Raw genomic sequence first — 25732 nt, forward strand, 5'->3', positions numbered from 1 at the left:
TTTAGGAAGATAAAAGTAAAAAGCTGTAATTGGGAAAGGTAAAAAGCAAAGAGAAGGGGCCACGAACATAAAAGGTGGATGGACTTACTGGTAGTTACAGAGGCAACACTAATCTTGCCACTTGGATACATAAACCTTTGCACAATGTCTTCTGCAAATCATTAAAGATAAAAAGGGATATACAGTGATACCTCTACTTACGAACTTAATTTGTTCCATGACCAGGTTCTTAAGTAGAAAAGTTTGTAAGAAGGAGTAATGTTTCCCCTAGGAATCAATGTAAAAGCAAATAATGTGTGCGATTGTGGAAACCACAGGGAGAGTGGAGGCCCTGTTTCCTCCCAGGAGATTCCTAGAGAGGCCCCACGGAGGCTTCTCCCCACCTTTTTCGGCCCTGTTTCCTCCCACGAGATTGCTAGAGAGGCCCCACGGAGGCTTCTCCCCACCTTTTCTGGCCCTGTTTCCTCCCAGGAGATTCCTAGAGAGGCCCCACAGAGGCTTCTCCCCAGCTTTTCCGGCCCTGTTTCCTCCCAGGAGATTCCTAGAGAGGCCCCATGGAGGCTTCTCCCTGCCTTTTCCGGCCCTATTTTCTCCCAGGAGATTCCTAGAGAGGCCCCACGGAGGCTTCTCCCCACCTTTTTCGGCCCTGTTTCCTCCCAGGAGATTCCTAAGGAGACCACATGGAGGCTTCTCCCGCCTTTTCCGGCCCTGTTTCCTCCCAGGAGATTCCTAGAGAGGCCCCATGGAGGCTTCTCCCTGCCTTTTCCGGCCCTATTTTCTCCCAGGAGATTCCTAGAGAGGCCCCACGGGGGCTTCTCCCCACCTTTTTCGGCCCTGTTTCCTCCCAGGAGATTCCTAAGGAGACCACATGGAGGCTTCTCCCGCCTTTTCCGGTCCTGTTTCCTCCCAGGAGATTCCTAGAGAGGCCCCACGGAGGCTTCTCCCCACCTTTTCTGGCCCTGTTTCCTCCCAGGAGATTCCTAGAGAGGCCCCACGGAGGCTTCTCCCCACCTTTTCCGGCCCTGTTTCCTCCCAGGAGATTCCTAGAGAGGCCCCACGGAGGCTTCTCCCCACCTTTTCCGGTTACAGTTTCGGAGGCTTGGGTTTGTAAGTGGAAAATGGTTCTTGAGAAGAGGCAAACAAATCTTGAACACCTGGTTCTTATCTAGAAAAGTTCGTAAGTAGAGCTGTTCTTAGGTAGAGGTACCACTGTATGTGTTCTCATCCATGGCCTATGCAGGTAGATCTCCACTTTAACAACCACAATTGAGCCCAAAACCTCTGTTGCCAAGCAAGGCATTTGTTTAAGTGAGTCTTGCCCCATTTTACGGCCTTTCTTGTCACAGTTGTTAAGTGAATCATTGCCAGTATTAAATTAGCTAAATGAAACTAGGCTTCTGCATTGACCTACTCACTTTCCAGAAGTTTGCAAAAGATGATCCCATGACCCTGGGACACGTCAGCTGTCATAAATATGAGCCAGTTGCGTCACGCATCTGAATTTTGATCACGGGACTATGAAGATGCTGCAATGGTCATAAGTCACTTTTTTCCATTTCAAATGGTCACTAAATGAATGGTCGTAATCGAGGATGAACTATATTTCCAATCTATAGTTCAAAGCACAGAGCGTAGGATTATCCCCAGTATCAACCTCTAATATCTGAAGATGTAACGGGAATTCTGAGACTTGACCTTCCTCAGTTTGCCCCAGGGGACCAGGGCATTAGCGGGTTGTACCCGGTACGGCTGGGATCGGGATTCCGGTAATGGAAATTGAGATGCTCACATATCTCTGTGCTCCTGCCATGTGCAAGTGAGAGATTTGGCTTCTGTGCATGACAGTTTTATTTCACAGAAGTTTGATTTACTTGGTTTTATTTATTTATTCATTCATTCAGTCAGTCAGTCAGTCAGTCAAAAACACAATGAAGGTTATTTATTTATTTATTTATTTATCTCAATTCCCCCATGCCTGACGACTGAGGTGGGTTTTAAGGAGCTTACGAAAGGCAAGGAGGGTGGGGGCAACTCTGATATCTGGGGGGAGTTGGTTCCAAAGGGTCGGGGCCGCCACAGAGAAGGCTCTTCCCTTGGGTCCCGCCAAACGACATTGTTTAGTTGACGGGACCCGGAGAAGGCCAACTCTGTGGGACATAACTGGTCGCTGGGATTCGTGCGGCAGAAGGTGGTCCCGGAGATATTCTGGTCCGGTGCCATGAAGGGCTTTATAGGTCATAACCAACACTTTGAATTGTGACCGGAAACTGATCGGCAACCAATGCAGACTGCGGAGTGTTGGTGTGACATGGGCGTATTTAGGGAAGCCCATGATTGCTCTCGCAGCTGCATTCTGCACGATCTGAAGTTTCTGAACACTTTTCAGAGGTAGCCCCATGTAGAGAGCATTACAGTAGTCGAGCCTCGAGGTGATGCGGGCATGAGTGACTGTGAGCAGTGACTCCCGGTCCAAATAGAGCCGCAACTGGTGCACCAGGCGAACCTGGGCAAACGCCCCCCTCGCCACAGCTGAAAGATGTTTCTCTAATGTGAGCTGTGGATCGAGGAGGGCGCCCAAGTTGCGGACCCTCTCTGAGGGGGTTAGTGATCCCCCCCCCCCCAGGGTAATGGACGGACAGATGGAATTGTCCTTGGGAGGCAAAACCCACAGCCACTCCATCTTATCAGGGTTGAGTTTGAGTCTGTTGACATCCATCCAGACCCCAACAGCCTCCAGGCACCTATAGAGGATACACTCAAAGTAAAATATATCAAAGAAAGAAGAGAAGATATAGGAATAAAATATATCAATGAGAGAATAGAAGAAAAGATATAGGGATAGAAGATAAGATATAGGAGAGACAATTGGACAGGGGACGGAAGGCACTCTAGCGCGCTTATGCACGCCCCTTACTGACCTCTTAGGAATATGGAGAGGTCAACCGTGCAAAGTCTAAGGGTAAAATGTTGGGGGTTAGGGGATGACACTACGGAGTTGATAATGAGTTCCACGCTTCGACAACTCAATTACTAAAGTTGTATTTTTTACAGTCAAGTTTGGAGTAGTTAATATTAAGCATGAATCTGTTGTGTGCTCTTGTATTATTGTGGTTGAAGCTGAAGTAGTCATTGACAGGCAGGATGTTGCAGTATATGATCTTGTGGGCAATACTTAGATCATGTTTAAGGCGTCGTAGTTCTAAGCTTTCAAGAACTAGGATTGTAAGTCTAGGTATTCTGTTTCAAGTGAAGGAGTGAAGTGTTCCCTTTATTTTTTTGAGCAGTATATTTATTAATTCAAATTTCTAGGCTGCCCTTCTCCAGGGGACTCAGGACAGCTTACAATACTATACCATACAGTTAATGAATCCAGCTGAGTCAGTTATCTGTGTGTGCTTCTGGTTTTGGTTTTTGCAACAAACTTTAATAAATGCCTTTTCTGTTCATAAATGTTAACCTGAGGTCCTAATTGACCGATGGCTTTTCTCATTCTTCCCATTTCCTTGTTTAAAAACTTAGCAAAGTTGGAGCCCTTCAGTCTACATAACCTTTTGTTGTGTGAGTTCTGAGCCCTGTGTCTTGGGTTTTATTTATGGCTGGCTTGGAAGCTGCCAAGACAGTTCCTCTTGCAAATATTTAAGCTGAACTGAAATGCAGGGGGGTTTTTTGGTTTCTTTGCTATCCAGAAAAATGGCAGAAAGGAGCCTTTTTTCTGTGAAAAGCAAAGAATGGAACGCTAGCCAAAGCTTTCAGTTTGTTGTTTGCTAAAAAGAAGAACTTGTGGAACAGAGAGCACTTGGTGCTTTGCTTACTAAATAGTCTAATTCCCAACTCATTGTTTTCTTTAGGATTGAAAAATTAAGGTGCTTCCCGTTTGAAAATGTTCAAAAATACCTTGACTGAAAATACAGGTAGTCCTCAAGTTATGACTGCAGTTGAGCCCAAAATGTAGGTTGCTAAGGGAGACATTTGTTAAGTGAGTTTTGCCCCATTATATGACCATTCTTGCCACAGTTGTTAAGTGAATCACTGCAGTTGTTAAGTTGGGAACTCAGTTGCTAAGTGAATTTGGCTTCCCCATTGACTTCGTTGGTCAGAAGGACACGAAAAAAAACCTCTGAGTCAGTTGCAAAGCAGCTGAATTTTGGTGCAACAAATACAGGATCACTGTAACAGTCATAAGTGTGAAAAATAGTCCTAGGTCACTTTTTTCAGTGCCGTCATAACTTTGAATGGTCACTAAACAAACGGTTGTAAATCAAGTTCTACCCAGGGGTGAAATCCAGCAAGTTCTGAGAGATTCTGGAGAACTGAAGTGGAAATTTTGAGTAGTTCAGAGAACCAGCAAATACCATCTCTAGCTAGGCCCAGAGTGCGATGGGAATGGAGATTTTGCAGTAACCTCCCCCTGCCACGCCCACCAAGCCACACCCACAGAACTGGTAATAAAAAAATGGATTTGTGGAATGGAATAGAATAGAATAGAATACAGTGATACCTTGTCTTACGAACTTAATTGGTTCCAGGACGAGGTTCATAAGGTATTTGTATTTGTATTTATTAGATTTGTATGCCGCCCCTCTCTGAAGACTCGGGGCGGCTAACAACAATATAAAAAGACAATGTAAACAAATCTAATATTAAAAAACAATCTAAAAAACCCCAATTTAAAGAACCAATCATACATACAAGCATACCATGTATAAATTGTATAAGCCTAGGGGGAAGGGAAATTTCAATTCCCCCAAGCCTGACGACAGAGGTGGGTTTTAAGGAGCTTGCGATAGGCAAGGAGGGTGGGGGAAACTCTGATATCTGGGGGGAGTTGGTTCCAAAGGGCCGGGGCCGCCACAGAGAAGGCTCTTCTCCTGGGTCCCGCCAAACGACATTGCTTAGTCGAAGGGACCCGGAGAAGGCCAACTCTGTGGGACCTAACCGGTCGCTGGGATTCGTGCGGCAGAAGGCGGTCCCGGAGATATTCTGGTCCGATGCCATGAAGGGCTTTATAGGTCATAACCAACACTTTGAATTGTGACCGGAAATTGATCGGCAACCAATGCAGAGTGTTGGTGTAACATGGGCATAACTTAGGAAGTGAAAAGTTTGTAAGACGAAACAATGTTTCCCATAGGAATCAATGGAAAAGCAATTAATGCGGGCAAGCCCAAAATTCACCCCTTTTGCCAGCCGAAGCGCCCGTTTTCGCGCTGGTGGGATTCCCCTGAGGTTCCCCTCCATGGGAAACCCCATCTCCAATGCTGCAGGGGAATTCCAGCAGGGGAATCCCACCAGCTCAAAAATGGGCGCTTTGGCTGGCAACGGAAGTCCGGAGGTGGGGTTTCCCAGCGAGAGAAGCCTCAGCGAAATCACAGGTGGGGTTTCCCATGGAGGGGAGCTTCAGGGGAATCCCACCAGCATGAAAACGGGTGCTTCGGCTGCCAACGGAAGTCCGGAGGCGGGGCATCCCAGCGGCGGCGGGTTCGTAAGGTGAAAATAGTTCGGAAGAAGAGGCAAAAAATCTTAAACCCCAGGTTCATATCTCAAAACGTTTCTATGACGAGGGGTTCGTAAGACGAGGTATCACTCTATTGGCCAAGTGTGATGGGACATACAAGGAACTTGTCTTTGGTGCATATGCGCTCAGTGTACATAAAAGAAAAGATACATTTGTCAAGAATCATGAGGCACAACACTTAATGATTGTCATAGGGTACATAGAAGCAGTCAGGAAACAATCGATATTAATGTAAATCGTAAAGATACAAGCAACAAGTTACAGTCATACACTCATAAGTGGGAGGAAATGGGTGATAAGAACGATGAGAAGGTTAATAGTAATAGTAATGCAGCCTTAGTGAATAGTTTGACAGTGGTGAGGGAATTATTTGTTTAGCAGAGTGATGGCACTTGGGAAGAAACTGTTCTTGTGTCTAGTTGTCTTGGTGTGCAGTGCTCTACAGCATCATACTGGCCGACCACACTGCTCACCCATTTTGAGACTGTCAGAAATCACTACCCCTAAATCCTTCTCTTCTGAAGTTTTTGCTAACACAGAACTGCCAATGCAATACTCCTCAATCTGAGTATTGCATTGGCAGTTCTGTGTTAGCAAAAACTTCAGAAGAGAAGGATTTAGGGGTAGTGATTTCTGACAGTCTCAAAATGGGTGAGCAGTGTGGTCGGGCAGTAGGAAAAGCAAGTAGGATGCTTGGCTGCATAGCTAGAGGTATAACAAGCAGGAAGTTGACCCCCTTATATACAGCACTGGTGAGACCACATTTGGAATACTGTGTTCAGTTCTGGAGACCTCACCTATAAAAAGATATTGACAAAATTGAACGGGTCCAAAGACAGGCTACAAGAATGGTGGAAGGTCTTAAGCATAAAACGTATCAGAAAAGACTTAATGAACTCAATCTGTATAGTCTGGAGGACAGAAGGAAAAGGGGGGACATGATCGAAACATTTAAATATGTTAAAGGGTTAAATAAGGTTCAGGAGGGAAGTGTTTTTAATAGGAAAGTGAACACAAGAACAAGGGGACACAATCTGAAGTTAGTTGGGGGAAAGATCAAAAGCAACGTGTATTGCCTGTATTGTTTTACACACAGATTCAGCCACTAACGCAGGGAACTTCTGCCGTGGTTTATTCTGCAGGTAGTCCTTGATTTACAACTGTAATGGATCCTGCTCATTATGCTCCTAAGTCATGACATTTGTAAAGCAGATAACTCACATGTCTGAGCTTGACTTTATGACTTTTTTTTAAATTTTGCAACAATCATTAAGCAAACGCTGCGGTTGTTAAAGAAAAGCTGCGGTTGTTAGGTGCCATGGTTCTCTGCAGGGTACTTTTTTTGCCAAAAACAAGAAAACATCTTCTATAGACAGTGTGGCAAGACGTTAATTTATCACCAACTTCTGCACCTGTTTGACACCCGGTCTTCCTTGGCGGGGATTAAAATGACATTCTTTCCTTTGCCACCCTGTTGTGTTGATCTTTTATCCTTCCTTTCTTGTAAGGAATTTGATCTCCTTCCTAAAATGATCCCATAGGGTAAGGCCAAGAGACAGCCTGTAGTTCAAAGCCATCTGTTACAGGGCTTATACACAAGAACAAGGGGACACAATCTGAAGTTAGTTGGAGGAAAGATCAAAAGCCAACATGAGAAAATATTATTTGACTGAAAGAGTACCCTGTTTCCCCGAAAATAAGACGTACCCCGAAAGTAAGGCATGTCAGAGGTTTTGCAGAATTTGCTAATATAAGGCACCCCCCGAAAATAAGGTGTAGTCAAGTTTACATATGGTATGGTGGAAAAACATATGTTACCATTCAAAGCTGTTCATAGCGGTACCGTAATAATGTGGCATCCCCTGCTGGCCCCTTCCATCGCTTTGTACCGTCCAGTACAGCAGACACAGTCTGCTGCTGTCTCACCGCCATTACAATCTCCACTACAGTGCATAGACTGTAGTTCCTCTGGTGGCTGCAATGGCGGGAGTATACTGTTGTACCATATAAGTGCCATTGTTTGTGTGGGTGGGTGCCATACTGACAGGTACCATACCGTAATCAGTGTACCATACGTTACACTTTCTTTGGGGGTGTCAGCTTTTCTGCCTGTGAATTTGTCTTATTTGAGAAATATAAGGCACCCCCCGAAAATAAGACGTAGCACAACTTTTGGAGCAAAAATTAATATAAGAAGTGTCTTATTTTCAGGGAAATACGGTACGGAAAAACTTCCAGCAGACATGGTTGGTAAATCCACAGTAACTGAATTTAAACATGCCTGGAATAAACATACAGTGTTCCCTCGATTTTCGCGGGTTCAAACTTCGCGGATAGCCTATACCACGGTTTTTCAAAAAATATTAATTAAAAAATACTTTACGGGTTTTTTTCTATACCACGTTTTTTTCCACCCAATGACATCATACATAATCGCTAAACTAATAATTTTTGCAAATAAATAACAAAAAAAATAATTATTGTTAATAAATAATTATGTTTATAAATATCAGAATCACTAAGTGTCTTATTCAATGGTGAGTACCAGTAATAATGGTGAGGAAATGGTTGTTAAGGGAATGGGAAATGGTAATTTAAAGTGTTAAGTGATGGCTTGTGATACTGTTCATAGCCAAAAATGGTGTATTTACTTCCGCATCTCTACTTCGCGGAAATTCACCTTTCGCGGGCAGTCTCAGAACGTATCCCCCGCAAAAATCGAGGAAACACTGTATATCCAACCTAAGATAAAATACAAAAAATAGTACAATGTTCCCTCAATTTTCATGGGGGATGCGTTCCGAGACCGCCCGCGAAAGTCGAATTTCCGCGAAGTAGAGATGCGGAAGTAAATACAATATTTTTGGCTATGAACAGTATCACAAGCCTTTCCTTAACACTTTAAACCCCTAAATTACAATTTCCCATTCCCTTAGCAACCATTTAGATTATTACTCACCATGTTTATTTATTAAAGTTTATTTTAAAAAATGTTTTTTAAAGGCAGACGAAAGTTTGGCAATGACATATGACATCATTGGGCGAGAAAAACCGTGGTATAGGGGGGGAAACCGTGAAGTATTTTTTAATTAATATTTTTGAAAAACCGTGGTATAGACGTTTCGTGAAGTTTGAACCCGCGAAAATCGAGGGAACACTGTATATGGGCAGACTAGATGGATCATGAGGTCTTTTTCTGCCGTCAGTCTTCTATGCTTCTATTGAATTTGGAATTGCCCTAAGATTACAACGTCATAGACTGGAAATGTTGAAGGGAACCATCTGGACCGGGCGTGGGAAAACTATGGCCCTTTTATGAGTGATGGACCTTCAGTGCTTCCATGCTGGCTCAGGAATTCTGGGAGTTGAAGTTCACGAGTCATAATCCCATTGTTCCCCATCTGATCTAGACCAACAGTCCATTTGGGTCGAGAATTCACTACTACTGCACCGATGGCCATTTGGTCTCTGTTGATACGCAACCTGTGATGGATTTTGAATTTTTCTTTTTTTTGTTTCTTCACAACGGAAAGAATATGCCACATACACAGAGAGGTTGCTTTGAAGCAGACAGGGTTGGGTTTTGGGGATTGCTTGCTGTTGGTATGTTTTGGCAGGAAACAGATTAACGCTACATCAGGGGATTGTCTGCACCCGTTTCGGCTTTAATTAAAGAAGATGATTCAAGCCGATCTGAACTACCGTATTTTTTGGAGTGTAAGACACTCCACTATTTATTTATTTATTGTTAGAGTTGAAAGGGACCATGAAGGCCATCGAGTTCAACCCCCTGCCCAAGCAGGAACCCTATAGTACACCAGTCAAGTGGCAGTTCAATCTTCTCTTAAAAATGTCCAGAGTGTTGGAGTTCACAACGTCCGCTGGTAGGTTGTTCCATTGGTTGATCGCTCTGACCGTCAGGAAGTTCCTCCTTATCTCCATGTTGAATCTCTCCTTGGTCAGCTTCCAGCCGTTGTTCCTCATCTGGCCCTCTGGTGCCCTGAAGAATAAAGTGATCCCCTCTCTGTGACATCCCCTCGTATACTTGTAGACTGCTATCATGTCCGCTCTGACCCTCCTTTTCTCTAGGCTATCCATGCCCAGTTCCCTCTGTCTCTCTTCGTAAGTCTTGGCTTCCAATCCCTTAATCATCTTGGTTGCTCTTTTTTGCACCTTCTCCAGAGTTTCAATGTCTCTTTTGAAGTGTGGTGACCAGAACTGAATACAGTACTCCAGGTGTGGTTGGACCAGGGCGTAGTAGAGTGGTATTAAGACTTCCCTGGTCTTGGAGTGTATTCCCCTATTGATGCAGCTTAGGATTGTGTTGGCTTTTTTAGCTGCTGCTGCACATTGTTGGCTCATGTTTAGTTGATTGTCCACCAAGACTCCGAGGTCTCTTTCGCAGTCGCTACTGCTAAGAGGGGTTTCTCCCAGGTTGTATGTGTGTCCAGGGTTTTTTCTGCCTAGGTGAAGGACTTTGCTCTTCTCGATGTTAAGCATCATTTTGTTGGTGTGGGCCCACTGTGTTAGTCTGTCTAGGACTTTCTGTAATTTGAGCCTGTCTTCTAGGGTATTGCCTACCCCCGCCAGCTTGGTGTCGTCTGCAAATTTGAATAAGACGCACCTACTTTTTGGGGGGAGGAAAGCAAGAAAAAAAGTCGGCCTTTGCCTGCCAGCATCCATCTGGTAGTCATCTGGCCCATTCATGGCATTGGGCCAGAATACATCCGGTACCGCCTTCTACCACACAAATCCCAGCGGCCGATAAGGTCCCACAGAGTTGGCGTTCTCCGGGTCCTGTCAACCAAACAGTGTTGTTTGGCAGGCCCCAGGAAAAGAGCCTTCTCTGTGGCGGCCCCCGGCCCTCTGGAACCAACTCCCCCCAGAGATTAGAACCGCCCCCACCCTCCTTGTCTTTCGCAAATTACTTAAGACCCACCTTTGTCACCAGGCATGGGGGAGTTAAGTTATCCTTTCCCCCTAGGCTGTTACAAGTTATGCATGGTATGTTTGTGTGTATGTTTGGTTTTTTATAATAAGGGTTTTTTAGTTGTTTTTATTAATTGGATAGTTCATGTTGTTTTACCACTGTTGTTAGCCGCCCTGAGTCTGCGGAGAGGGGCGACATACAAATCCAATCAATCAATCAATCAATCAATCAATCAATCAATAAATAAATAAATAAATAAATTCGTCGCAGCCCATAAGCAACTGCCAAACCCCACCAGCTGAAAATGCGATGTGCAGACGCCAAAAACAGGGCGTGCTTGGAAGCTGAAAATACGACACGTACATGCTGAAAACAGCCAAAGGGTGGGGGCCGGTGGGAGACTACAGCTTCGGCAACATGAAGGTGAATAGTCTGCTCCAGCCGCCAGTAGTAATGAATGAGTATGAATATTTTAATATTGGGGTTTTAAAATTTGCATTTTTATTATTGTATTTTTATTGTCATACGTTGCCCTGAAACCATTAGGAGAGGGGCGGTCTCTAAATTTATATGTAAACAAACAAATAAAAAATAGCAATAGCATAGAATTTTGACTTATATACTGCTTCACAGAGCTTTACAGTCCTCTCTAAGCAGTTTATAGAGAGTCAGCATAGTGTCCCCAACAATCTGGGTTCTCATTTCTACCCACCTGGGAAGGATGGAAGGCTGAGTCAATCTTGAGCCTACTGAGATTCGACCTGCCAAACTGCTGGTGATCAGCAGAAGTGGCTTGCAGTACTGCACTCTAACCACTAACCCAGTGTTTCCAAACCGTGGCAACTTGAAGGTATTTGGACTTCAACTCCCAGAATTCCCCAGCCAGCAAATGCTGGCTGGGGAATTCTGGGAGTTGAAGTCCAGAGATCTTCAAGTTGCCAAGGTTGGGAAACACTGCACTAACCAACACCGAGGATATTTCGGGGTATAAGACACACCGTAATTTTCAGCCACTGAGGGGGGGGGTGCGTCTTATACTCCAAAAAGTACGGTAAATAATTTGTTACCTCCTGTTCCTTCTTTGCTTTTCTTCTTCCTCCATTAACTGCTATGTTGCCTCCTTTCTCTGAAATACGTTTCCCCAGGGGGGGGAAAAGAAAAAAGTATGAGTCATTTAGGCGAGGAAAAATGCCTAAGAAAAAGAATAAAAGAAAGATCTGTTTAATAAATCAATTTCTTTTAAGCCAGTGGTGGCAAACCTTTTTTCCCTTGGGTGCCGAAAGGGCGTGCGTGTGTGCTATTCTTAGGTAGAGGTCCCACTGTATTGGGTTCCTACCGGAACGATAAAGAACATCCCACCGGTAGTAAAAGTTGAGCTGCATGTTTTTGCTTCTGTGCATGCGCAGGAAACGAAATCTTGTGAGGGGACGCGTACGTGCGAGAGAGATTTTGGCGATTTTTTGTGCATGTGCGGAAGCAAAAACACGCTAGGGCGCACGCATGCAAGACACCTGAAGCTGCACGCCAAGCTGTAGGAGCAATCTGCCCCTGCACATGATCCTGGGACATAAATGGCCGTCATAAATACGAACCAATTACAAAGCCACCGAATTTTGGTCACATGCCAAACCACAGCAGATGTGGTTGGTAAATCCACAGTAACTGAATTTAAACATGCCTGGGATAAACATGTATCCATCCTAAGATAAAATACAGGAAATAGTATAAGGGCAGACTAGATGGACCATGAGGTCTTTTTCTGCCATCAATCTTCAATGTTTCTTTGTTTCTATCAGTGTTGCTTCCTAAGTGGACAGTTTAATTTCACAGAAGTTTTGATTTACTTGGAGTAATATTGTGTTGTTTAAGTGTTCCCTTTATTTTTTTTGAGCAGTGTATATTTGTTAGATGATAGAGACAAGATAGATGGGTGGGTAGGCACACAGACATGATAGGGAAGATGGGTACATAGAGACAGAGAGAGAGAGAGAGACAGACAGACAGACAGACAGACAGACAGACACATAGATAGATAGATGAGTGGGTAGACAGACATATGATAAAGAGAGAGGATGGATGGATGGATGGATGGATGGATGGATGGATAGATAGATAGATAGATAGATAGATAGATAGATAGATAGATAGATAGATAGATATAGAGTCTGCGGAGACGGGTGGCATACAAAATCTAATTATTATTATTAATAATAATAATGATAATAATAATAATATAGATAGAAAGGTAGGTGGGTGGGTAGGTAGGTAGGTAGATAGATAGATAGATAAAAGATAGATATAGATGGAAGGAAGGAAGGAAGGAATCTGAGGTGAATTGGAGAAAAGATCAGAAGCAACATGAGAAAATATTATTTTACTGAAAGAGTAGTAGATCCTTGGAACAAACTTCCAGCAGATGTGGTTGGTAAATCCACAGTAACTGAATTTAAACATGCCTGGGATAAACATTCATCTTAAGATAAAATACAGGAAATAGTATAAGGGCAGAGTAGATGGACCAGGAGGTCTTTTTCTGCCGTCAATCTTCTATGTTTCTATACCCACGGGTGTTGCAATGGCCATGTCTGAAAAAAACAATCATAAGCCAACATTTTTCACTGCCGTTATAAATCTGAACAGTCGCTAAACGAATCATTGTAAGTGAAGGACTTCCCGTATTGTTTTAGAAGGCCTTCTGTTTAAAGTAGAAATTTGGGTAGCTTAATGCTCCCTCTTGCAGAAAGCAAATTGAATGGCTGCCTCCTCTTCTTCCTCCCATCTCCCTTCTCTCCCTTCTCCTCTTCCTCCTTCTTCTCTTCCTCCCTCCTCATATCACACTCCAACATGATCTCATTTTGACCCAGAAGCAAGAATCTCAAATCCTGAGCTGCTTTATGAAAGGGCAAAATTAGTCACCCTGCGTCCCCAAATAATTGCTGAGCCCTAAATGCTGAACTGAGAGGCAGGAGAGTAGAATGGGTATTATTCAAGTTGGGTCAGGTCAGTTAAATCCTATAAAACGCTTGCTATTACTTGCACCTGTGGTGAGCCATACTTGTTGGGGTGAGAAAAACGGGTGAGATCCTGTAAGAAATTTGGCAGTGATTGTTCATTGTGTATTATTAATAAATTTAATGGATAGATTTAAATGCATTTCTCCCTCCACCCTCAAAGGCTTTCTTGAAGAGGGCAGAAGGCAGGTCTTATATGATTCTTGACAAATGTATATTTTATTTTATGTATGCTGAGAGCATATGCACCAAGACAAATTCCTTGTGTGTCCAATCACACTTGGCCAATAAAAATTCTATTCTATTCTATTAATCTGCTGGTAAACGTTTAGATCAGTGTTTCCCAACCTTGGCAACTTGAAGAAATTTGGACTTCAACTTACTTATTTACTTACTTACTTACTTACTTACTTACTTACTTACTTACTTACTTACTTATTTATTAGATTTGTATGCCGCCCCTCTCCGTAGACTTGGGGCGGCTAACAACAATAATAAGACAATATAAACAAATCTAATATTTAAGTTAATTTTAAAACCCTCATTTAATAAACCAATCATACATACAGACATACCATGCATAATTTTTTTGTAAGCCTGGGGGGGGGAGAATATCTCAGTTCCCCCATGCCTGACGACAGAGGTGGGTTTTAAGGAGCTTACGAAAGCGAATGCTGGCTGGGGAATTCTGGGAGTTGAAGTCCAAATATCTTCAAGTTGCCAAGGATGGGAAACACTACTTTAAGGCATCCTTTATGCAGGGCAGTCCTAAGGACACGGTCCAAAGCATGGGTGTCAAACTGATGGCGGGATCACGTGACATATCGGGACTCTCCCCCCCCCCCTTTGCTAAACCAGGCATGGCTGTGGCCAGTGGTGTGATGCATCTGGCCTGTGGGCCAGGAGTTTGAAAGCTCTGGTCTAAAGCAAGGATGGGCCACCATATAAAACTTTATAACCTGTGACTTTAACTCCCAGAATTCCTGAACCAGCATGGCTGAGTCAGGAATTCTGGGAGTTGAAGTCCACAGGCTGTAAAGTTGACATTTAGTTAGTTACTAGGTTAGTTAGTTAGTATTTTTTATTAATTAATTAATTAATTAATTAATTAATTAATTAATTAGATTTGTATGCCGCCCCTCTCCAGAGACTCGGAGCGGCTTACAACAACAATACATAGTACAAACCTAATGGTTAAAAGAACAGAGCATTTCAAAAAAATAAAAAATAAAAACAGTTAGTTAGTTAGTTAGTTAGTTAGTTAGTTAGTTAGTTAGTTAGTTAGTTAGTTAGTTAGTTAGTTAGTTAGTTAGTTAGTTAGTTTGATTTCTATGCCGCCCAATCCCGAAGGACTCCGGACGACTTACAACAATATAAAATTACCATAGAGTTACAAAACAATAAAAAAGAAGTCAAGAAATCTAAAACCTTACTTAAAACTTGTAATAGCAGCTCAACAACACATGTTCATCTCATTCATGCAAAGTCATATTCATACAGGTGGTCAGTAGATTTTAATTTAGGGTCTCCAAGCCTGCCGGCACAGCCAGGTCTTCGTGACCTTACGAAAAGCCAGCAGGATGGGAGCAGTGCAGACATTGGGTGGGAGTTGATTCCAAAGAGCTGGGGCCGCAACAAAGAAGGCTCTCCCCAGTGGTCCCGCCATTGCTTGGCTGATGGGCGTGGATACCCCTGGTCTAAACCTGGATACTCCTGGTCTAAAGTTCATTGCTATGGGCGATTAGCACCCGTGCTATTCAAGAGCTCCCAAATCGTGGGGCTTCCCAGATTCACCCACGTATCTACAACACTCCGTAGCCTGTATTGGCTGACGATCAATTTCCGGTCACAATTCAAAGTGTTGGTTATGACCTTTAAAGCCCTACATGACATTGGACCAAAGTACCTCCGGAACCACCTGCTACCGCACGAATCCCAGCAACCGATAACGTCCCAAGAGTTGGCCTTCTCTGGGTCCCGTCGACTAAACGATGTCGTCTGGCAGGCCCCAGGGGAAGAGCCTTCTCTGTGGAGGCCCCAGCCCTCTGGAATCAACTCCCCCCGGAGATTAGAACTGTTCCCACCCTCCTTGTCTTCCGTAAACTACTTAAGACCCACCTATACCGCCAGGCATGGGGGATTTGAGACATCTTTCCCCCAGGCTCATTATAATTTATGTTTTGGTATGTATGTGCTGTTTGGTTTTTAATTATGATAGGGTTTTTAGTTATTTTTAATATTAGATTTGTGCCATTATAATATTGTTTTTATCGTTGTTGTGAGCCGCCCCGAGTCTTCGGAGAGGGGCGGCATACAAATCTAATAAAATAGAAATAGAAATAGCCACCAACCATCTTTTCCTTCTTTCCCATGACCAGAAGTGCACCCTTCCCCCATCGCTCTCATGAACGGGGACAGCTTGCATGAGAATGGCAAGGAAGAAACCAGGCAAAACGACCATGAAGATGCAAACCATACAGAAGACCAAGAGGTCATTGTCATCCAGGACACTGGTTTCACAGTTAAAGTCCACGCGCCGGCGGTGGAACCCTTTCCCCTACAAGTGAGTATTTCTGCAAAGCTGTTCGGTCCAACGTTCTCTGCAAGTCCCCAAACCCATATGAATCATCCGTTTGTCTGCCAGTTTGCCCAGAGACGCCAAATTTCCTAGCCAGATGTGCTGGCATTTCCTGGGTATAGCTTTTTTTAAATTTTTCTCCACTTTAAGATAAAACGTATGTAAGTTACAAAACACAATACCAATATCCAACCAGATACTTATACCAAATTTCCATATCATTAATGTGCTTTAAGGAGTTTCTTTACTTTCCACCTTCCACCTCCCCTCCCAAAATTCCAGCTCTCCGATATTATAAGTAGTACAGTAATCCCTCATTTTTCGCGGGGGATGCGTTCCAAGACCGCCCATGAAAAATGAATTTCCGTAAAGTAGAGGAAAGATATTTTTTAATGTATTTAACGAGTATTTGGACTTTTAAACCCATCCACCACTTTTGCATTAAGCTGCCATTCTATAATGCTGAAGTGTTTTTAATAGGAAAGCGAACACAAGAACAAGGGGACACAATCTGAAGTTAGTTGGGGGAAAGATCAAAAGCAACATGAGAAAATATTATTTGACTGAAAGAGTAGTAGATGCTTGGAACAAACTTCCAGCAGACGTGGTTGGTAAATCCACAGTAACTGAATTTAAACATGCCTGGGATATACATATATCCATCCTAAGACAAAATACAGAAAATAGTATAAGGGCAGACTAGATGGACCATGAGGTCTTTTTCTGCCGTCAGTCTTCTATGTTTCTATGCTTCTCAGCTGGAGCTACATGTGATATCCTACCAGTTTCTTTAATAGAGTACAGTAGTACTGTAGAAGAATTTTATGCATTTTTAATGGATTTAAATTTTTTAATGGATTTAAGCCCCCTTTGAAAACCTATGAAGTAGCGAATCCGCAAAAGATGAACCGCGAAGTAGCGAGGGATTACTGTACTAAAGTTTAAAAACAGAAACAAAGAAAGAAAAAGAGACAAACCCCCCCAAATATATCCTCAATATCTGGGGATTTATGTCTCTCTTTTTTTGCATTTCCTGATGAAATCACATTTGAATTGGGATTCTGAATTGGTCCAAAACTAGGCTTGGGATTTAGATTAGATTAGATTAACAGAGTTGGAAGGGGCTTTGTAGGTCATCTAGTCCAGTGTTTCCCAACCTTGGCAACTTGAAGATATTTGGACTTCAACTCCCAGAATTCCCCAGCCAGCAAATGATCCCGCTATATAGAGTGCTGGTGAGACCACATTTAGAATACTGTGTTCAGTTCTGGAGACCTCACCTACAAAAAGATATTGACAAAATTGAACGGGTCCAAAGACGGGCTACAAGAATGGTGGAAGGTCTTAAGCAAATCTACAAATCTAACAAATCTAATAAACTATAACTATAAAACGTATCAGGAAAGACTTAATGAACTCAATCTGTATAGTCTGGAGGACAGAAGGAAAAGGGGGGACATGATTGAAACATTTAAATATGTTGAAGGGTTAAATAAGATCCAGGAGGGAAGTGTTTTTAATAGGAAAGTGAACACAAGAACAAGGGGACACAATATGAAGTCTGCGTGATGCCGCAACATGAGAAAATATTATTTTACTGAAAGAGTAGTAGATCCTTGGAACAAACTTCCAGCAGACGTGGTAGATAAATCCACAGTAACTGAATTTAAACATGCCTGGGATAAACATATATCCATCCTAAGATAAAATACAGAAAATAGTATAAGGGTGACTAGATAGACCATCTAGTCTGCCCTTATACTATTTCCTGTATTTTATCTTACAATGGATATATGTTTATCCCAGGCATGTTTAAATTCAGTTACTGTGGATTTACCAACACGTCTGCTGGAAGTTTGTTCCAAGGATCTACTACTCTTTCAGTAAAATAATATTTTCTCACGTTGCTTTTGATCTTTCCCCCAAGTAATTATCTTCACTAGACCAGCCATTCACTCTTTCTAAAGTCTCAACATTTTTTCTATAGCGTGGCAAATTGACAACACCTAAAATACTGCATCCAGTCTTGGTTGACCAAGACTGGATGCAGTATTTTAGGTGTTGTCAATTTGTTGCATGGCTACTTACTATTCCATGTGGGGTAATTGCAGAATAAATGAAGCTTTAGTTATCTATGGTTTAACTATGATTAAACATTTTTTTAAAATTATTTTTTATTAATTTTTAACAAATTTATATACACACAACATAAAACAGTGCATAGTGAAATGTGCCCACCACCCAGACACACACACATTCCCCACCCCCAAATCGGGGGTGTTTCTTTTATAGTCCATTTGGCCCAAGAGCAATATATCTATTTACATATTATAGAGTGATTCCAATTTATTTCTCGTAGCTTGGTCTCGGATTCTGCTCATCATATATCGTCTTACCTTGTCCCACCGTCCCAACAATTGTCCCAACTCAGTTTCATTATCCGAATTTATCCTTTTATCCATAATTTCAAATTGAATATGGTCCACCATGTACCTATACCAATTTTGCATTGTCCATTTTGTCGCATCCTTCCAACCCAAAACTATTACTGCCTGAGCGCTTTCTATTGCTGCTTGTTTTATTTCTCTAAATTCTCCCATCGCATTTATTTACTTATTTACTTATTTATTAGATTTGTATGACGCCCCTCTCCGAAGACTCGGGGTGGCTAACAACAATAAAAAAGACAATGTAACAAGTCTAATATTAAAAAATAATCTAAAAACCCCAATTTAAAAGACCAATCATACAAACAAGCATACCATGTATAAATTCTATAAGCCTAGGGGGAAGGGGAAAAAAATTCAGTTCCCCATGCCTGACGACAGAGGTGGGTTTTAAGGAGCTTGTGAAAGGCAAGGAGGGTGGGGGCAACTCTGATGTCTGGGGGGAGCTGGTTCCAGAGGGTTGGGGCCGCCACAGAGAAGGCTCTTCTCCTGGGTCCCACCAAATGACATTGCTTTTAGCTAGTACTGCCATTTCCTTAGTGATTGTCCATTGTATATTTAGCATTCTATTGATATCCTCTTTCACTTTTTGCCAAAATTCCTGCACTATCAGGCATTCCCAAAACATATGCATAAACACTCCTTTATCTTGACAAACTATGATTAAACATTAACTATGATTTAGTTAATCATCCAGATCCTGGTTGTCTCAAAGGTGCTTTTACAAAAAGGCAACTGGACTTATTTTTTTTCCTTTGAAAACCTTTTGCTTCTCCTTCAAGAAGCTGCTTCAGTTCTATTTAGCTTTCTCCTAAAGGAGGCTTCCATTTCATTTGTTTTCAGGTGTTCTTCAAAGAAAATGTATGAAAATGTAGCCCACCTACTGTGTGGTGGACCTTTAAATGCATAAATCCGCTCTGGGTGACTCGGTTAATCCTGCCAAATCCACACTTGGCCTCCATCTCTTTCCTCTTTTAAGGACTGGAAACAATCTGAAAAGTCCAGACTTCTGCAGATGTTGGCTTCTTTGACAGTTCTGTTTACACAATCTTCTGCAGTTTGGCCAAAGTTCAAATAAGTGAGCAAGAAAGTAAATAATTCTCCCCTGGGGTTAAATTCTTCTAGAGCAGTTTTGGAATTGGTTGAATGCATTTTTATTAGGGGGGGGGGGACAAGAAAGGCTACATTGGGATGGAGTGACATATTGAGGATTTTCTATAAGGGTGGGCTTTAGAGGTGAGTTTAAGCACATACAAATGTGCTGACCAGGGAATTCTGGGAATTCGTTTGTTTGTTTGTTTATTTATTCATTCATTCATTCATTCATTCATTCATTCATTCATTCATTCATTTATTTATTTATTAGATTTGTATGCCGCCCCTCTCCGAAGACTCGGGGTGGCTAACAACAATGAAAAGACAATGAAAACAAATCTAATGTTAAAAATAATCTTAAAAACCCCCATTTAAAGAACCACTCATTAAAATTAAATTAAAAGGTAACAATTTATTTAGACAGAACATCTTAAACTTAATTTCTAGCTCGGATATATTTGTTTATAGTAGTGTTAGATATGTTGAAATGATAAAGTTTACTCAAACAGAATAATTATATGATATAAATATAACAAGAGCATGATGAATATATGTCGACATAATGATGTAAAATACGATGTATCTACTCTTCCTTCTTTTGTATATTTTTGTAAATTTAATTTAAAAAATTTTTTTTTAAAAAAAAAGAGTATAAAGAACCCCTCATACATACAAGCATACCATGTATAAATTCTATAAGCCTAAGGGGAAGGGAAATTTCAATTCCCCCATACCTGACGACAGAGGTGGGTTTTAAGGAGTTTCCGAAAGGCAAGGAGGGTGGGGGCAGTTCTAATCTCCGGGGGGAGCTGGTTCCAGAGGGTCGGGGCCGCCACAGAGAAGGCTCTTCTCCTGGGTCCCACCAAACAACATTGCTTAGTCGATGGGACCCGGAGAAGGCCAACTCTGTGGGACCTAACCGGTCGCTGGGATTTGTGCGGCAGAAGGCGGTCCCGGAGTCCACAAATCTTAAAGTTGCCATGTTTGAAGACCTCTAGTATAGTAGTTAAGGCAGCAGGCTAGAAACCAGGAGAATGGATCAAAACCAGGAGACTAGGCACAAAACCAACTGGGGAATCTTGGGCCAGTCATTCTCTCTCAGCCCTAGAAAGCAAGCAATAGAAAACCACTTCTGAAATATTGCCAGGAAAACTCCAGGGACTAGTCCAGGCATGACTCAAAGACACACACACAAACAAAACCCATTCTGTAAGAAAGCTTATTCATACTGTGTTAAACCCTAGTGTGATTAACAAACCATTAAATGGTTAGGTCCATTAACAGATGAAGCCCATGAAACCATAACAGCAAAGTCTATATAACATTATAAGCATTGTATTGGCAGTTCTGTGTTAGCAAAAACTTCAGAAGAGAAGGAATTAGGGGTGGTGATCTCTGACAGCCTCAAAATGGGTGAACCGTGCAGTCAGGCGGTAGGGAAAGCAAGTAGGATGCTTGGCTGCATAGCTAGATGTATAGCAAACAGGAAGAGGGAGATTGTGATCCCACTGAATAGAGCGCTGGTGAGACGACATTTGGAATACTGTGTTCAGTTCTGGAGACCTCACCTATAAAAAGATATTGATAAAATTGAACGGGTCCAAAGATGGGCTACAAGAATGGTGGAAGGTCTTAAGCATAAAACGTATCACGAAAGACTTCATGAACTCAATCTGTATAGTCTGGAGGACAGAAGGGAAAGGGGGGACATGATCAAAACATTTAAATATGTTAAAGAGCCGGAGTGGCGCAGCAGGTAGAGTGCTGTACTGCAGGCCACTGAAGCTGACTGTAGATCTGAAGGTTAGCAGTTCAAATCTCATCACCGGCTCAAGGTTGACTCAGCCTTCCATCCTTCCAAGGTGGGTAAAATGAAGACCCGGATTGTGGGGGCAATAGCCTAGCTCTGTTAAGAAGTGCTATTGCTAACATGTTGTAAACCGCCCTGAGTCTAAGGAGAAGGGCGGCATAAAAATTGAATAAATAAATAAATAAAGGTTCAGGAGGGAAGTGTTTTTAATAGGAAAGTGAACACAAGAACAAGGGGGCACAATCTGAGGTTAGTTGGGGAAAACATCAGAAGTAACGTGAGAAAATATTTTACTGAAAGAGTAGTAGATGCTTGGAACAAACTTCCAGCAGACGTGGTTGTTAAACATGCCTGGGATAAACATCTATCCATCCTAAGATAAAATACAGGAAATAGTATAAGGGCAGACTAGATGGACCATGAGGTCTTTTTCTGCCGTCAATCTTCTATGTTTCTATTATAAGAGCCGTGGTGGTGCAGTGGTTAGAACGCAGTACAGCAGGCTACTTCTGCTGATTGGCAGTTCAAATCTTAACCAGGCTCAAGGTTGACTCAGCCTTCCATCCTTCCAAGGTCAGTAAAAGGAGGACCCAGATTGTTGGGGGCAACATGCTGATTCTGTAAGAGGGCCATAAAATACTTAAGCGGTATATAAATCTAAATGCTATTGCTATTATAGGCAAAGAGTAAACAAAATACCTTATAGCTTAGCAGGAGGATCAGACATGTTTTAAAGCCAAGTGTGTTATTATTATTATTATTTATTATTTATTATTCATTTATTGTTACTTTGCAGAGTTTAAGTATTTTGGGGGGCAAAGTATTGCAAGGTCTTCCATAAGTAGAGATGGATCTTGCAGGCTTTGACTGTTTGTTATGGCCAGTGGATAATATCTAGACCGATTGTGGCCAACTTGTAGCAAAATCAAGCCAGACTAATAATTTTACTTGAATGTCCAGAGGAGCCAGATCAAGCCATCTTATGTATTTTTCTCCACTACTTTTTCCAGATCCAAAAAGGGGGGCATCTTCATTTACATAAGGAATCGTATTCTTCGGCAAAGATTTTTTTTATTTTTCTCTCCAATCACAATACAATATAAAATACCAACAACAACAAATTGCTCCACAACAGGTCAATTTTGCAATTATGGTATACAAGTCCAATGCTACCTCCTTCACTTTTGACATCTGGATAAAAAATAGCTGCTCAGTTTTCTTATATTATACTAATATGCTGTTAGCTAAAACATCTTTTAAGCTGTTCCAAATTTTAAATACAGTGATCCCCCGAGTTTCGCGATCTCGATCTTTGCGAAACGCTATATCGCGATTTTTCCACCCGATGACGTCACTCCCTTCCTTTCTCATCTTTCTTTCTCTCTCTCTTTCTCTATCTTGCTTCTTCCTCTCTCACACTCTCATCTCTTTCTTTCCTTCTCTCTCTTTCTCTATCTCTCCCCCTCTTGCTCTCGAGCGGCGGGTGGCACCCAGGGAAGGTTCCTTCGGCCGCCCACCAGCTGATCTGCTCGGCAGCGCAGTAGCAGCGAGGAGCCGAAGATGGGGTTTCCCCTTTGCGTGGGCAACGGGGAAACCCCATCTTCGGCTCCTCGCTGCTACTGCGCTGCCGAGCAGATCAGCTGGTGGGCGGCCGAAGGAACCTTCCCTGGGTCTTCAACTCCCAGAGCGGCGGACAAGCGGAAAAGCGGCGGACAAGCGGGCAGGCAGGCGGCTCCTCAGCTACTGGGTCTTCCCAGGTGCGGAAGTAAAAACACCATCTGCGCATGCGCGGCCATGGAAAAAGGGGCGCGCATGCGCAGATGGTGTTTTTACTTCCGCACCGCTACATCGCGAGAAATCGATTATCGCGAGAGGTCTTGGAACGGAACCCTCGCGATAATCGGGGGATCACTGTACCTCAAGTTAATTAGGCTGCAGTATTTCAAATTTCTCCATATCTCTTCCATATCAATTTTCATGTATATTTATTAACCTTTTAAAATAATAAACACCCATTAAGAAGGAATCCCTAAAGAAAAAGCACCAAAAAACTTCCAATAACGAAATCAAGGGGGGGGGGGGGAAGCCAAATAATATCTCACAGTATCGCCAGATTAGCCAAATTACAAAACCTGATTAATAATTCCTTTATATAGGAATTATAAATAAAAATAAAAACATAAAGTTTAAAAGTAGAAAGGGAGCATAAAAAACAAGAAAAAGTATTAAAAAAAGGGGGAAAAAAGGAAAAACACTAGAAGAAAAAAAGAGAATAAACCAAAATAAACCCACCTCTGTCGTCAGGCATGGGGGAATTGAAATTTTCCCTTCCTCCTAGGCTTATAGAATTTATACATGGTATGCTTGTATGTATGATTGGTTCTTTAAATTGGGGTTTTTTAGATTATTTTAATATTAGATTTGTTTACATTGTATTTCTTATTGTTGTTAGCTGCCCCGAGTCTTTGGAGAGGGGCGGCATACAAATCTAATAAATAAAAATAAAAAAATAAAAGAAAATAAAAAGAAAAAAGGAAGAGAGAAAAAAATTTCCTTCCTCTTCTTACCAACTTCCCTAAATAACTCCGTATAAGACCATCCAAATTTGCAAAACCTTGGATAGGGTATTCTTCTTTGTGCATTTAGGATTCTACCTCTTCTATAGGATTTGAGACGAAGACCACCTGTCTTCCTTTTTCTGCTTTCTTAATTAACATTATTTCTCGGCTTTTTGACAGTTGCTTTCATAGAAAGTACTTTATTTTAACATCCCTCCTTTTCTCCAAGAAATTTATTATTCAGTCAAGTGACTGAAGGATTTTGGACTTGAAGTCCACATGTCTTAAAGTTGCTGGGATTGATAAACCCTAGGTTAGTGAATTGCTTTGCACTGCACTTTTTAAAAACTTGGGGTTTATCCCTCATTTTTGTAAATCTGACTTCAATAGGTGTTGTTCTGTCGGGCTCTCAGACACACACACGTTTGAAAATTCAAAACAATGTTCTTTATAATGAAAATTCACTTAAACCAAGCCCTCTTTTGGTATAGCAAAGAGCACTGGTCTCCAAACAAACTGGTAATTTGTACAAGTCCCTTATCAGTTCTGTGATACTTAGCTTGCAGCTGTGAGGCAATTTACAGTCCTTCTTTTACAAAGTGAAACACACTTTCCTCTGGTTTAGTTTCAAAGTGGGGAAAAATCAGCACACAAAAAGTCAAAGTCAGTAAAGCAGTCACGAAACACAACGATCAGATAATCCTCCACAATGGCCAAACCCACAGGCTGCTATTTATAGCAGCCTCACTAATTACCACAGCCCCACCCACCCACAGGTGGCCTCATTTTCGTTGATAATAATCTCTCAGTTGTTGTTGCCTATGCATCGCTCTCCGCATGCGTGGCTGTATCATTAACTCTTGTTCTGAATCCAAGGAGGAGCTAGATAATTGATCTCCTTCTGAGCTGTCTGCCACACTCTCCTCCTCCCTGTCACTCATGTCTTCTTGGTCAGAGGAGCCTTCATCAGCAGATTCCACCAGGGGCAAAACAGGCCTGCAGCATGTGGATGTCTCCCCCACATCCACAGTCCTTGGGGCAGGAGCTGGGCCAGAGCTAACCACAACAGGTGTTAAATCCACGAATTGTATATTTTGAAGACTCTTTTCACATGCCCTGTAGAAATCCTAAAGGAAAACTGAGGACGGCTGTGACTCTCTCTTCTCTCTTCTGTTCCCTCCACTGCAAGGTGTCTCCCCAAGAGATGGTTCAAGAGATACACCAGGTTTTGATGGACCGCGAGGATACCTGTCACCGGACGTGTTTCTCTCTGCAGTTAGATGGCAACGTTCTCGATAACTTTGCTGAACTGAAGACCATTGAAGGCTTACAAGAAGATTCAGTATTAAAGGTAGTTGAAGGTAAGAATTGATACACAAGGAGTAGTTTGAAGGCAAGAGTTGCTGTCTTGAGCAAGGTTCATGGAAGGAAAAGTCCTTCCTAAGAATTCATTTAGCCTTTTATCTCTAGATGGTGTCTTCCAGATGTGGTTGATTCCAAGCATGTTGGCTTGGAATTTGGGGGGGGGGGGTGTTGATGTACAGTGATACCTTGTCTTACAAACTTAATTGGTTCTGGGACGAGGTTCTTAAGGTGAAATGTTTGTAAGATGAAACAATGTTTCCCATAGGAATCAATGAAAAAGTGATTAATGTGTGCAAGCCCAAAATTCACCCCTTTTGCCAGCCGAAGTGCCCGTTTTTGCGCTGCTGGGATTGCCCTGAGGCTCCCCTCGCTGGGAAACCCCACCTCCGGACTTCTGTGTTTTTGCAATGCTGCAGGGGAATC

At 42.3% G+C, this 25732-nt stretch overlaps 1 protein-coding gene across 1 annotated transcript in view; it reads left to right on the forward strand.

Moving 5' to 3' along the window:
• The window catches only part of CLUH (clustered mitochondria homolog), a 145726-nt gene that overhangs the window by 42975 nt on the left and 77019 nt on the right, over positions 1–25732 (forward strand). Inside the window, 2 exon segments of the mRNA XM_070735238.1 lie at positions 15835–16019; positions 25134–25305. Of these exon segments, the coding sequence (XP_070591339.1) occupies positions 15835–16019; positions 25134–25305 (357 nt within the window).

The sequence above is a fragment of the Erythrolamprus reginae genome, chromosome 1, assembly GCF_031021105.1.
Source record: "Erythrolamprus reginae isolate rEryReg1 chromosome 1, rEryReg1.hap1, whole genome shotgun sequence".
Taxonomy (NCBI): domain Eukaryota; kingdom Metazoa; phylum Chordata; class Lepidosauria; order Squamata; family Dipsadidae; genus Erythrolamprus; species Erythrolamprus reginae.